Source organism: Antrostomus carolinensis, unplaced genomic scaffold, assembly GCF_000700745.2.
Source record: "Antrostomus carolinensis isolate BGI_N321 unplaced genomic scaffold, ASM70074v2 scaffold39175, whole genome shotgun sequence".
NCBI lineage: Eukaryota > Metazoa > Chordata > Aves > Caprimulgiformes > Caprimulgidae > Antrostomus > Antrostomus carolinensis.
Genome location: NW_010317755.1, coordinates 1,303 through 15,083, shown reverse-complemented (window position 1 = coordinate 15,083; position 13,781 = coordinate 1,303). Strand labels below are relative to the sequence as shown.

At 50.4% G+C, this 13,781-nt stretch overlaps 1 protein-coding gene across 1 annotated transcript; it reads right to left on the bottom strand.

Moving 5' to 3' along the window:
• Positions 1-903: 903 nt before the first annotated feature.
• Positions 904-12,455, bottom strand: LOC104525517 (tyrosine-protein kinase Mer-like). The gene is made up of 10 exons (XM_010168690.1): positions 12,341-12,455; positions 11,092-11,455; positions 10,697-10,797; positions 10,278-10,451; positions 8,557-8,643; positions 7,756-7,871; positions 5,090-5,273; positions 4,645-4,796; positions 1,403-1,556; positions 904-1,061 (listed from the first exon to the last, which is right to left on the bottom strand). The coding sequence occupies exons 1-10, from the start codon at positions 12,453-12,455 to the stop codon at positions 904-906; spliced, it is 1,605 nt and encodes a 534-aa protein (XP_010166992.1).
• Between the last annotated feature and the right edge of the window lie 1,326 nt (positions 12,456-13,781).

Here is a 13,781-nt window from a genome sequence, read left to right as displayed (position 1 = left end):
CCCCTCCAATTCTCTCCCCTGTCCCCTGGGGCGGTGGGGAGTAAGTGAACGACTGTGTTTGGCTGCGAGTCAAGTGCAACCACCAGAAAATGCTACACCAGTTAGGAAAGGGATCCTTACATACTACCAGTTTTCAAACTGGGATGGGGCTGATGCCATGGGAGATCAGAGTAGGTGGGATTCCTTCACCAGCTCAATAAACTCCCTTACTGAAACAATGCTCTTCCAAATGAGTTAATTATATCACATTTCCAGTTTGGCAGAGAACACCCAAGTGATAGCGCTTGTAAGAAAAGCTGCTAGCACCACGACTGTTCAACACAAACAGCAGCACAGGGCAGTTAAACACCACTTAGAAAGTCACAAGGGTGAGTGAGTAGCACTGGCTCATTGTAGCAGAAAACAGCCCTTTTTCCACATTATTAAAACACCGCTTATGCGGTCCAGTGGCCATCTCTCTGCCCGGCGGGGCTGGTGCCACATTTAGCCACTGGACCAGGACAAATCTGGCGTGTGATGAGGTGGGAGGGGTTTTTCTCTGGGCCACAGGACACAGGATACTATACATCTCTGCTCTCTCACCCCTGTGTCAAAACGCCAAGGCCACCCTCCCATACCAAGTTGCACAAGTTTACTTCCCTTTAAAAATAGGAATCATGAGTGAAAGGTGAACTGCTGGACCAAGGAAGGAAGGGGAAGTACCATCACTGCAGTAAAAATACATTCAATCCCTCATACGGGCACAAAAAATTGTCATTTGTGGGAATGACGTCAGTACTGGAGGCAGAAGCCTTCTCTGCGTGTCCAGCGTGGGCTGCTGGCCACTCGCCCTGCCTGCCCGTGCCCCGCGCGCCTGCAACCTGCCCAGCTCTGGGCACCTCCACAAGTTGTTTTCCCTTCGTCTTACCCGTATTTTGTTTCGACGCATCGTTTCTGGATGACAACAGACAAGCAGAGGATCAGCCCGACGGCAATCGTCCCGCAGATAAAGCCCAGAGCTACGATAAAGGAGTCTGTGTTCCCCGAGGCTGAAGTCGAAGAAGGGGCTGAGGTTACTAATCCTAAGAAAATATCCCATCAATGGAGCTGGTAAAAGAGTCAGCCTGCAGCACCCAGGGATTGGCAAAGGATTTCCCAGGGGCTGAAACCAAACCCAGCAAAACCCTAAGGCTTACACAGGAGAAGGGAGCATGAGGACCAAGCTTGCACATGGAGAGTAATTCTCTCCTGGCTTCCAAGGCATGCTAAAGGTCCCAGATTGTTGGCCAATAGATAAAGAGTCTGAAGAAGGATGGAGGAATGTCAAATGGCCTTGGCTGGGCAAGTACAGCATGACCTGAGTGCTTCCTCATCATCCTCCCCTGGACCCACACTGCACAGATAGGGATGGGCATCTCCTTACCGCTGACAGGGATGAAGACCTCCACCGGGCTGCTGAAAGGTCCTACTCCTCCCTTGGTGACGGCAGCCACACGGATGGAGCAGGTGGCGTTGGTGGCTACCACGGGCAGGACGGCCACACTGGCATTCTGCCGGGCTTCAGCGGAGACGTTCTGCTGGAGAGAGGAAGGAAAGAAAAGCCTGGGCTGGGGGAGACAGCGGCATGTCCGTATAGCAGGAGGGAAACCTGCCTGGAGATTTATTGAGAATTGTCCCCTTGTCAAACATGTGTGTTGCTTTGCTTCTACAAGTCCAGAGGAAATGCAGCAGCAAGCTATTTATGGAGAATAATAGCCCTGCCTGCAAGAGCCAGATGGGATCTGCAAAGCGGCTGAGCAGCATTTCCCATTCAAATCTCATGCCACTGTCGCTCTTTGCGTGTCAACAGCAGCAGGACCAGCAGCCTGAGCCAGAAGAGAAAACGAACACACACGGAAGGGGGAAAGACATTTCATGCACTGTTGGTGACGTGGATTTTGACCCCCAGCCTTCATGGTGGTTGGCTTGGCCAGTGGAGGCTCCTACCCCTCTTCACTGCCGGCTACAGATGCCCATGGCTCATGCCGGGCAGCCCCATGAGTCTCAGCACCCGCAGAGCCTCAGCGCTCACCACCGCTGCTCCTCCGCAGAGCATCTCTGACCGCCTTCAGCCACAGCACTCCTGGTTTGATTGTTCAAGTGCCCTGCCACAGAAAGTAGATCTCAGGGCAGATATTTTCCGACTGTGGTTTTGTGTCAAGCTAATAATATTTCAAGTTTTAAGGGCGTGTTTCCTTGCCTGGTAACACACCAGGAGTCAGTGTGCCCCACAGCACAGACCTTTTTCCTTAGTAAAAACACAAGCAAGTCTTTCTCTGCAAATTTCCTGTCATTTCCTGGTCTTCTTCAGCTGAGAAACTGCTGCTTCTTCTCTCCACTGACCTCCAGCTGCAAAACAGCTGCCCAGTGGTGTCCAAAACATCTGGCAGGCTGCTGCGGCTGGCAGAGCCCAGCTCCTTACCCTGGCTGAACGTCACACAGCCGAGCAAAAGCAGCAGCCAAGGGGGATTGGTGGGTAAGGAGGAGGAAATCAGAGCTGCTCAGAGGGAACCAGTTTCTGTTCACAGTCAAAAAAGCCACAGAAATGGATGTGAAACACACCCCAGCCCCAGGAGCATGTCTGTGCCATCGGACAGTGGTGTGAGCTCATACTCGCCGCTGCCTCCGCTCCCACACTCCTGCTTTCCTCCTGCCTCGTGTTCATGGCATCCTTTGGCAGAAATGCACATGAGATCCACCAGCCTAAATATGCACCAGGATCCTTTCATATTGCAGGCAGCTCTGCTATGTCATTTGAGGACAGAGCCCAACTGATATCAGACAGACCGTGGAGAGCCTGAGCACACTGGTAAAGCAGACGGCCATTCTGGCAGGACAGAAAGTTAATGGGTTTTTATGAGTCTTGCGGTAGTCAAGGAATTTCTTCATGTCTCAGCTCTGGCAGCCTTGGCTCAAACAAGAACTGCTGGTTTTAAAAAAAAATAAACCAACTTTTTGGAAGTTTTCAAAATTGTTTTTAAGCTGGTTATGGAGAAGAAGAGGCCTGCAGGTGGCCCTGCTGATACAGAAATACAGGACCCCCCTGTCTGTGCTGAGGTTGTTAAACCGATGGTTGTTTTGGGGCATTTCATATTTAGCCTGTCCAGGGCCAAAACTCAGAGACTTTATTTCTAAGAAATCAGAGCTCCACTCAACAGCAAGCATATGGCTCATGTGCTTCAAGCTGTCTGTCCATCAGCTCAGGAGACCCTTGGGGGTATGTGGGGGCCCGTGGTGCTCTCCAGAAATGTTACGGCACGGGCTCAAGCCATCCTCATGCCTCTTCATTCTGCGACAGCCCTCATAAAAAGATGTGCTGGCCCCTGCCCTTGGCTGGCTCTGACACGTGTTTTTGCCTTCCATAAAACCTGGAGGCTGATGAAACAAATTAGCAACAAACACAACTGCTCTGGTCTGCAAAGAGCCAAGGTCCTCTGCACAGCTCCTTCCCACCTAAGCCAATCCCGACTAGAGGGGTTTTTTGAGCCTCCCGAAAGCCAGCATGAATGAGAACAGCTGTTGACCAGGAATACAAACAGAAATTTCTCTCCATAAGCATTTGACTGGGGAAATGTATAAAAAACAACAACAACAACAAAAGACAGTCTCCCAGGGCTTAAAGGGCAAGTCCTGTTTTCTGCGTTTTGCTTGAGAGATGACAAATATGTCAGCATTTTTTTTTCCACACTAGTCACAAGACTATAATATTCTTTCCCTGACTTCATTTGGTCTGGATCTATACATGCTCTTTTGCAGAGGCGCAAAAGGAGAACAGAAAATGCAGCATCCTACAAAAAATAGGGTGTGAGTCACTTTTTCCACACCAGGTTCAGGCCATCAGTGCCTCTCTGTACTTTCAGCCTGGGACAGAGGAAAACCAAACCACAGCACAGAGGCGACAGCTGGCTACATCTGCACAATTATCCAGAGGCTCCCTGACCACTGGCAGAACGTGGACAGGATGCTCTTTTGCCCAGCAGCTGAGGTGAGCCAGGACTGCCCACGAGGTCAGGCCAACCTCATCCTAGCAAATTCCTGAAGGCTACTTCCAAATCCTGGGAAAGGCAAGCAAGGTTGTGCCAGATGACTTCATATACTCATGGACAGGGCCCCAGCCCCAAAATGTTCCTTGAGCTATGAAACTCTGTGCCATGGGTTTGAAGATGAGTTAATGCAAGGAATAAATCCCATCTGAGTAAGGAATTACTCCAAACCCCCTGAAAAAATTCTCCCAACCACCTTACGATTGACTCCATTGCCAAAAGTGCCAAGAGATGCTGCCAAACCTTGACTGCCACTCCAAAGGCCATACCAAAGACTGTCAACACCAGGAAGAGCATCTCACTTCTGTTTTAGAGAATAGGAGCCATGGTAGTAAACCTTCTGTTCCCTTCAAGCAGAACTGCTTCTTCCCAATATTAATGACACAGGGCACGAGTTACATAAACATGCGAGAGAGAGACCACTTGTATTAAAAAAAGCCCAGATGAAAGCACAAGAGAGTAGAGAAATAAGCTCAGACAGAAAATCTGGAAGCATCAAGACCAAACTGGACATCCCTGCTTGATGCCTGCCAGGATTTTTTCTAGGCTCTATCCATTCTTCCCCATTTCCCTGGTGACTTACCAACCCCTTGGAGTTCTGCCACCTGTACCAAATGTGATAACCCTGCAGTTCCCCATGGATCCTCCCCAGGGGTGGCTTCAGCCATCGGATCTCCAGGGAGGAGCTGGATTCATTGAATGACACCGTGACATTCAGTGGTGGGGTGGTGGGAGCTGCAGGAATCAAAGAGAAAGAAGGTGAGGGGAGCCAGGTTCAGGGACATGGTAGGCTGCTGGACAACGAGCTGCAGCTCAACCAGAAAGCACATGGTATTTCCTGCAGCCTGTATTTCCAGCAGGTGACTGCCTGTGGGTAAATTTTCTTTCCTTTCAACAGAGTCGAGATGTCCCACCCCATAAGCAACCATGACTCTGGACCAGCATGTCACCCAGAGAGTCCCGCCCAACACACAGCTGCATGACTGAGGTGGGGAAACCCTTCTCCATCTTTGCTACTTATTTCCTACCTCCCTCGGTGGTGCTGGCAGTTATCCAGGGGCTAAACGCCGACCAGCCGACTTCATTCCCGCAGGAAACACGGATGTTATAGTCTGCCATGGGTCCCAGCTGCTGGATGTGATACGCGTGGGGAGGCACTGAGGTGTTGAAGACCAGAAGCGAGATGTTGCTTCGTGGAACAACTTCCTTGACCTTCATTGAAAAATCAGTTCACAAACAGGGATTAGTCAGTAACAACCTGCAGGGTGAGACGTGCGTCAGGAATTTGACATCTGTAAACAGGATCCAGAGCCCTGCCTCGTATCCAAACACCGTCAGGGCCTTGTTCCTGCACACTGGCTCGTCTCTGCCGAGCAGAAAGCTGACAGCAGGACATTCGCAGGGCCCAGGTTGAGAGCTCCAACACACATGGAGAAGAAAGAGTTGCAGCAGGGACATGGCAGAGATGTGTGAAATCCCCATCACTTCATAAAGGAAGAGGGAGGGATGATTTGCTGTTTCTTGTGGCATGGAGCAAAAGGAGCACCCAATAAAATTAGCAGTCAGTGAGTCCCAAACAAAAGAAAGTCATTTTTCATGCAACACATCATTAGACCACAGGATTTATCACCATCAGATGTTGCAGGACTAATCACAGACCTTGTCAGATTCCACCATTACATTTAACAGCACGGATTAATTCAATGTAATAAAACCAAGTCATGCTTTTTACATGAAGAGAAACTGCTCTCTCCAGCATATCAGGGCTGCAGAGACCACCCAAAGGACTAGCTGTTGGGCACCCATGTAGCTGCCTACACAGCAGAAAGCAGAAAAGTGTCCCATTTTGGGGAAGCACAGGTGATGGAAGGAAAAAAGGAAGAGCAAGAACGAGAGATACCAGAGCAAGCAAGACAGTTAATTCAGCAGATAACTCACAGGATGTGTTTCAGCATGAACCACAAGCAGAAAGTCATACAGTCCTCTCGAAAGCCTCCATGAATGGTTTTGGGGTGGCAGGAGAGCTGCCCTTCTGCTTGAGGAAAAACCGTACCCTGTAGGTAGCCCAGGGTGCACAGGATGGTCTCAGCATTGACAGAGCCAAAATGAAAGAGAAAAGCCTTGTAGCCTCCTAAAGCTGAGAAGGTTCCCAAGCCATTGCTAGATTCTTTGAGGGAGGTGAGTAGTGACCAGATGAACCTGCAAGATACTCCTGAAAGCATCACCAGGACCAGCTGTTCTCCTGAGCATCAAGCTCAGCTCAGCTAATCTCAATTTGCCTTCTGGAGAGAGTCCATTAGATTAATGATTTTTTTTTTTTAAATCAGGCTTTTTGCAAACTTCAACAGTTTGAACTTGGCGGGTGTGACAGCAACAGCTCCCCTTTTAAGCACCAGCGTGCTCAGAAATGAGTCACTTGGTTGGTGGGCCACGCTACTCAAGTGAGGGGATTATCAAAGAGGACAGGAGCAAAAAGGCTTAGTCACAACTGTGTTTTTGCCAGAGATTATGTCTTGTTTTCCAATTCAAAAAGCCATTTCCTAATGACAGACCGTGAACGTTAAGTCATAGGAAATTCCTTGGCTCTCCACCCCACTTCCCGAGCTCCAGCTGGAAGGCAGCAGTGGATGCAGTGCTAATATTAGCTCCAGTACCTTTCCTCTCTGTAACTCCTTTCACTTTTACCTGGCTTCAAACATCACCTTTCTCTATGCGTTGTCTCAGCTGGAGTATAGATTATCTGGTATAAAAAACATTCACAAGAGAGCAAGCAATGTGCTTGAACTGTGAAACCCAGCAATGTCAAACAGAAAAAGCAGGTGGAAACAACTTGCAGGGCTGTACCCATGGAGATGGCATTCCCTGACTTGTCCAGGACACAGGTAACCCATCAGCTCCTTCCCAGTGCTTGCAAGGAGTGGAGAGCGAGAGAAACCTCCACCTCCAAACCCCAGCAGGGAGGCTCCTTGGCTGGGAAGTGTTTGACCAGGAGGTAGAAGTAGGGATAAGCATATGCCTGCGGCAACTCAAAGCTTGCAGTCTCCCAAAGAGCTGCTTGGAGCAGTTCTGGGCATCTCTCCATGAAAAGACATGACAACCTGACTGTCTCACCCAAGGGAAGAGATATTCATGGCTTGCTCCTGCACGCTTCAGAGGTACGAGCCCAGATGGGCTCTTCCAGGCAGGTGACTCACTTGTTTCCATTGCCCCTTGTTTCTGCCCCTACTCAAGGGCCCTGCTCCCAGGAAAAAAGCCTGCTTCACACTCCCTACATCAGTCTCTCTGTGGGATCCCTTCAACCATCTAAACCTCATCACAGCAGGCAGAGCAAAGCCAAGCTGTATGAGCAGAGCACCACCAAGGTGGTCTTCAGCAGCATCTTCCACGCCTCCAGTCCACCTCAGTGGTTCTCTGGCTGCCCAGCGTCTGGGGACTATGCTTGCTGCTCAACTTGGACTCCTCAACATCATGCCACCACAAATACCCCACCCACTGGACCACAGAGTATGGGTGGCATAGTGTGCCTGCTTCCCCCTTGAAAGCCACTGGGAAAGTCCAACCCAGTTTGCCCAAACCAAGGATCTGGTTGAATCCATGCAGTTCATGCCAGTCAACACTGATTTCCACCTGCCTCAGAGCATCCGTGTGAGGGGAGGCTGCAGGGGCACGGGGGGGGGGCGTTATGGATGCTCACCTGGACACTGCAGCTGTTCAAGGCGGAGAACGCATCAAAGCCCGGCACCCAGGATATTACGATACTGTGGGCTGTTCGGTTGAGGACGCGCACGCTGGCAGGTGCGGATGGTATTCCTGCAGCGAAAAGCCAAGGGCAGTCAGCTGGAGCCTAAGCACAAATGTGGCACATCTGGCTTCCCCCTGGCAGCTCCTGGAGCTCAGTGTTACTGTGCATGAGCCCCAGGTACTGCCCTGGCTAAAGCTGCAGTGGAATCCTCCATCAGTGTACTGCGGATGTTTCAGACCATAGGATAGGGAAGCAGTAAAAAGTCATTCACAGGACTATTTTGACCATGGTCTATATTTGTGAGCTCTCTGGGCTGCTTAGAGGCAATGACATATTTTGGGGAACACCTTCCTCACATTGCTGGAGTGGTTCCCGTCAGGAATGTTGAGAATTTCCATCATTTCCTATGGAAAACTGTGAGCACTGCCCTGGTTGTGAAGGAAGGAGAAGAGTGATACAGCCTTTCCGAAACCTGCTCTGGAGCTGATAGTTCTGCTTTCAAATGTGCTTCCTGGTGCTTCCTCCCACAGCAGCGATACTGGGACGACAGAACCACACTGAATGACCATGCTACTACGTGTATCACACTTGATTTTAAATATAGGTTTAAAACAAGGAAAAATAAGTATGGGAGTCCTAAAAACACATCCTTCAGCTCATGTAGAATGACTGCTGGGAAGGGTGGAGATCAGGATAGCTCCTGCTCGGACCCATGTAGTCAATGGGTAAAGCAAGCATCACGTTGCTGCTTACCTTTCACATTGACCTGCCCCGGCTTGGACGCCGTCAGCCCTTTACTGTTGTGAGCCTCACAGCTGAACAGCGTTGTTTCATTGAGACCTGCAGAGGGAAAAACAAGGACCTGTTCACTGGACCTACACAAAACACCCAGGTCACACCAATTCTCCACCTGCTGCTCACAGAAAACCCTTGCAGCTTCTTTTCCTGCACTGCTGCTTTATTTTTTTCCCAGCAACACAAAAGATCTTTTATTTTGCACTCATCGCTTCCCTTGGTGGCATTTCTGTGCCGAGTGCCCGGGGGTGACCCCTGCAATCCAACTCACCCACCTTCCACGCCGCAAGCACATGTGTGCCGTCAGTCTGAGACACAGCACAGCGGGCAGGACCCCACGTTTCTAGGGCACCATTGCACAACCTCCTGAGTAAGCAGTTGTTTTGCATTCAAAAAGGGAAAGGCAGAAAGCAGAAGAGCCCCCCACCACGGCTTGAATCAGATGACTTATTGCTTTTCGAAGATTGCTCAAATCTCCCAGCTGATAACAGAGAACGACTGCTTTCGGGGGCCACTGGAAATACCCGGCTGCTTGTTCCCCCTGCAGTGTTGGCATGGCCTGTGTGAGTTGACCCCAGGCAGCAAAAGCACTCAGGATTTTCATCTCATGCAAAGGACTCTCCTGGTCCTGGAGCACATTGCTTGCTGCTGCTGCAAGGCGGAGGGCTCGCCACAGTGTGTGGGACACACCGAGAGTTTGCTCACACCAGCAGCAGTGCCTCTCAGTGCAATGGGGCTTCTGGGCCAGGAGGGAGACTGTTCAAATGACCTGATCTAGCATGTGCCAGATGGATGCAAGAACATCCAAGAGGAATGAGTCACTTCTTCCGGCTTTCACTGCCTTTTAAAGTCTGCCTTTGGACACCAAGAGGAGTCAGTTATAGTCTGGCTGCTAATTAGCTAGCAGCCTTCTCCTCATGAACAAATCGAGAAATCCCTTCTCTCTTTTGCCTCTACAGCTAAATTATGATGGGTTTTATGTTACAGGAAGGAGTTTCCTCCATGTGCTCCACCAGGTTGGCACGGAGTTAAGGCTGCAGGGGCCAACTCAAGGTCTTCCAGAGACATTAAGAGGGGACCACCAGTAAAGCAGTCCATAAGACCAGCAGTGCACTTGTTGGCATAGCCACAGACCAGAGGGGAAAAATCTATTTCTTGCTTAGGAAACAGCAGTGTGAGTGTCCTCCCTCTTCCAAGGAAGAAATTTCTGGCAGCAGCCGGTGGGGGTCGGACAGGGGTTCCTGCCCACAGATCATTCCTGGCAGAGTGGTCCCCAGGACTCAGATGGTGCTGGGCAGAGCCATGCTCCCAGCGCTGAGGATGGAGCAGTAACAGGCTGGGACTCATTTTTGCAAACTGCTACCACTATGGTACCTCTTTATCAAAGCTGGACCTCCACACCCCACTGTATACAATTTGGTAGCCATATTTTATGCCAAATATCCTGGGAAATTTATCTGTGCTGAGCTTTCCAGCCAAGCACAGCAATGCACAGTGCCACACAAAGACGAAGTAGGCTACAACAGCCTTGTGACGGCACACGGGAACACAGCCCCTGCCTAACAGGAGGTGTGAGGCCAAGGGGACAGGCTGTGAGACAGCACAAGACACTTCCCCACCCTGCCCTTCCTGGTAGCCACATAGCCAGCTGGCCATGGCAAGGATGCTGCATGGATCACCTGGCACGGTCAGGACTGATGGGGAGATGTGGGGCTTCTCATTGACTTGGACGTTGTTGCGAAACCAGTAGATCTCCACAGGTTCTGGTGGGCCCACGGCTTGGCATGTGAGGTTGAATGGACTGTTCTTGGTGACATTCAGCTTCTCAGGCTGACGAATGAAGTGTGGGAGCCCTGTACAGACACAAGCAGAGAAGCAAGAGATTCAGAGAGCTCAGCAACACAGCCCTACCAACAACCCCAAACTACCCTGCCAGGGGCTATGCCCAGTGCTGGTAACAAGCCCCTTCCCACCCAGGGCTCCCCATTTCTGGAGGACAGCTGACAGCTCCCAGATCACAGTCCCTGAGGCTGTCACTCATCCAGGGCACGATGCTCCACACCTCCAGCACATCCACCCTGGCCCGCCTCCAGCTCACCTTCCAGCTGCACTGAGATTGGATCCGACACCACCTCTGTGCCAGAGATGTTGAGTTTGCAGACGTAGGAGCCGTTATCCGAGCGCTGGGTGGCAAGGATGCTGCCAGAGAGAATGGAGACCACATCAGGGCTTTGGCAGGGAGACTGGCCCCAGACACAGGTCCCACAGGAGGAGATGGCAACACTGCCAGCCTGAGAGTGGGTTTCAATTAGTACCAACCACCCCACAGCATACACCAAGCACCAGCTGGGCTTGCAAACCCAAGCTGTTGGGGCTACGTAGTGTCTGCTCATCAAAGTCCCAGCCCCAAGCCCCTGCAAGCTGCCTGGCCTCCTGTCTCTCCCCAGGAGCCAATGCTCAGGGAATCCCTCCAGGAAGGATGGCAACAGTTACCTGAAGGTGGAGGTCATTGCCACCTCCTCCTCATCAGAGATCTCGAAGTGGCTGGTGGCGATGCGGTCCAGCACATGCAGCTCCCTCCCATCCTTCCACAAGGAAATGCCCGGAGTGTCCGGCCTGAGCAGTTGCTGAGGTACTTTGATGGAGCAATTAAATGTGACATCCTTGTGCTCATTAATCACAATGTGTCGCACCGTGGGGTTAAACTTAATCTGTCTTAGAGAGCTGGCTGAGGGCTCATCCCAGGGCTGCTCTGTGCCCTGGTGAGGCCAGTGACCAACGATGGCCACGCTTCGCTCGGGGAGGTGGGACTCTGCCAACAGGTAAGTCCTTGGATCTCGATTTCGGTCAGCATCATCTGCAAGAGAAGACCTTGGTTTTGCCACCACCAGCCACCAAGTGTCCCCTTCCAAAACCCTACAAAGCCCCATCGCCTCCATTAATAACTAAAGGCAGTTTATTTACAGATGCTCTGAAAATTCAAAATCTCTGAGATCTCTCGCAAGAGCCCCAAAGAGGAAACATGGAGCAGGGGGCTTCCCCAAGACTGCCTATGTATAACCTCCAAAAAAACCCTTTTTAAAACAAACCAGAGCAGCCCAGCCTAAAGAAAGTCCTTGTCCGCTTCTGTTTCAGCAGGGGAGAGGCAGGAGCTATTTCTGCTGCATTGCACCCCTGGGAATTGAATATAAAAGGATCCCTGGGCAGGAGGAATTTAGGACTTTAGTCCAGTAAACCCCTTTTGGGGGCCTCATCTCAAGCATTTTCAGCTTGGGCCGAGAAAGAGTCCCCGGCGGGGATTTCTCTGATTTTAGGCTCTTTGCTGATGACGCTGCTGCCTTCCCAGGACAGACTGAGCTGCTCTGAAAGAGGGAGATGCTCTCTGAGTCAACTACAAACACTTTTGCTAAGCTAAGTGCCTCCATGAACTGCTTTTCTCAGGAAAACATCTACAGACAGATGAAAAAATGCCTTCAGACAGTGTGTAGGAGCCGGCTGCTGTTTAGTGTTGTTCTCCCAGGGTCTTTTCCTAGACATTTTTCCCAAGGGAAGGCTATTTACCAGCCCTTTCCGAGGGCTTCATGCCCCAACCTACAAATCACTTAACATAACCAGTCCTGTAACGGCGTTTTCTCCCTCCCTCCCAGCACTTCACACCACAGCCAGGAAGAGCAGCTCCGTATAAAGCGATTCCCACCAACAAAACTGTATATTTTGAAGATAAAAGATCTAGAGAAAATACCACAAATAAATGCTTTTACTAGACTGTTTCCGAGCTTCCCGAGGCTTTCATAGGCACACAGAAATCCCAGGCAGAGTGGTAAATCTCCCTTGCTGCTTTCAGCAAGCAAAGGCATCATGCCAGACAGGAATTTCAGCTAAATTAATTTGTCTCTTCCGAAAAAAAAAACTAACCCAAACCTATTCACACTTTAAAAGATAATACCGCAGGTAGAAAGCACTACCTTTTTATTTAACCAGAATTCAGCTGAGTTTGCTTTGAGGCAGGTCTTAGTCCCAAAACATCAAACGACAAGTTTTTAAAGCTACGTCATCACTATTGTGAGTAATGGAGCATGAGCCTGGTGTGCTTTCCCGAGAGCCAAGAAACACAACCTAATTTTGAGGCTGGATATATTCCTTTGCTAAATTGCTCACTATTTTTAACCCTCGAGAAATGCTCCTTCTAGACAGAAATTTGAGAAGGGATTTTAAGTTCTGCCTGGTGGTGCAGAGGAAAGCGCAAGGTTCTCCCTGGCTCTCACACAAAACAATGGGTTTCCCTTTTAGAAAAGAAAAAAAAAAAAAAAAGACTCTAAGCTTTTCCAACCTGCTTCCTAAGCTTTACCATCCCAACACAAACAAAGGCCATGTGACTGCTGCAAAACGCAGCCGACTGCCATTTAGTTACCGGCTGGGGTCACCAGCTCTCAAACAACCAGGCAGCTCCAACAAAGATTTGCCAAATTCAAACAAGCGAGCGACCCCAAATCCACTTCCCTCCCCTGCTCTTCCCAGAGGTTACTCAGGCCTGGAGCCACTCGCTGCCTGGCACAATCCAACCTCAAACAGCTGTTTTAATGCTCCATTTCAAAGCTTTCCAGCTCTGGTCGGAGCAGCTCCCCAGGCAGGGACCCCTGGCCGAGGAGGACACGGATGTGTGCCTGTGGTCCCTGCCCTTGGCAAGCGCTCCGCCTGGTCCGGGATGATTTCTGCTCACCCGCAGCTCACCCTGGCCTGCTTCAAGTTAAAAAGTAAAGAACAAAGGTGATCTTAGCCTCATTTTCTATACTGATTAAGTGGAAAGAGGTGTTTGCTGGCCCAGGAATGAAATACTTTCCTCTCTGACTCATGGCAACAACAGGAATTTCTCATATCTAGTGTTGTCTTTGGGTACCCCTTCCATCCCCAGCTGTTTGGGATGTGGATATCTTCACAAGTGCCTTTGAAGGGATTTGCTGTGTGTGGCAGGACACCCCTTACCTGTGTCCAGAGCGATTTGCTTAGGCTGGCTCTAAAAGCCCACACAAGAGCCAAGGAGCCGAAAGCCAGCATGCCTGTGTGGGTGCCTGCCACCCTGGAGCAGTTCCCTTTGCTTACCGCAGCTTGGCCTGAGGGAAAAGCTGGTGTGGAAATAAATCCACTTGCAAGAACAGTGCTAATTTCTTGAAACACTTGGGATC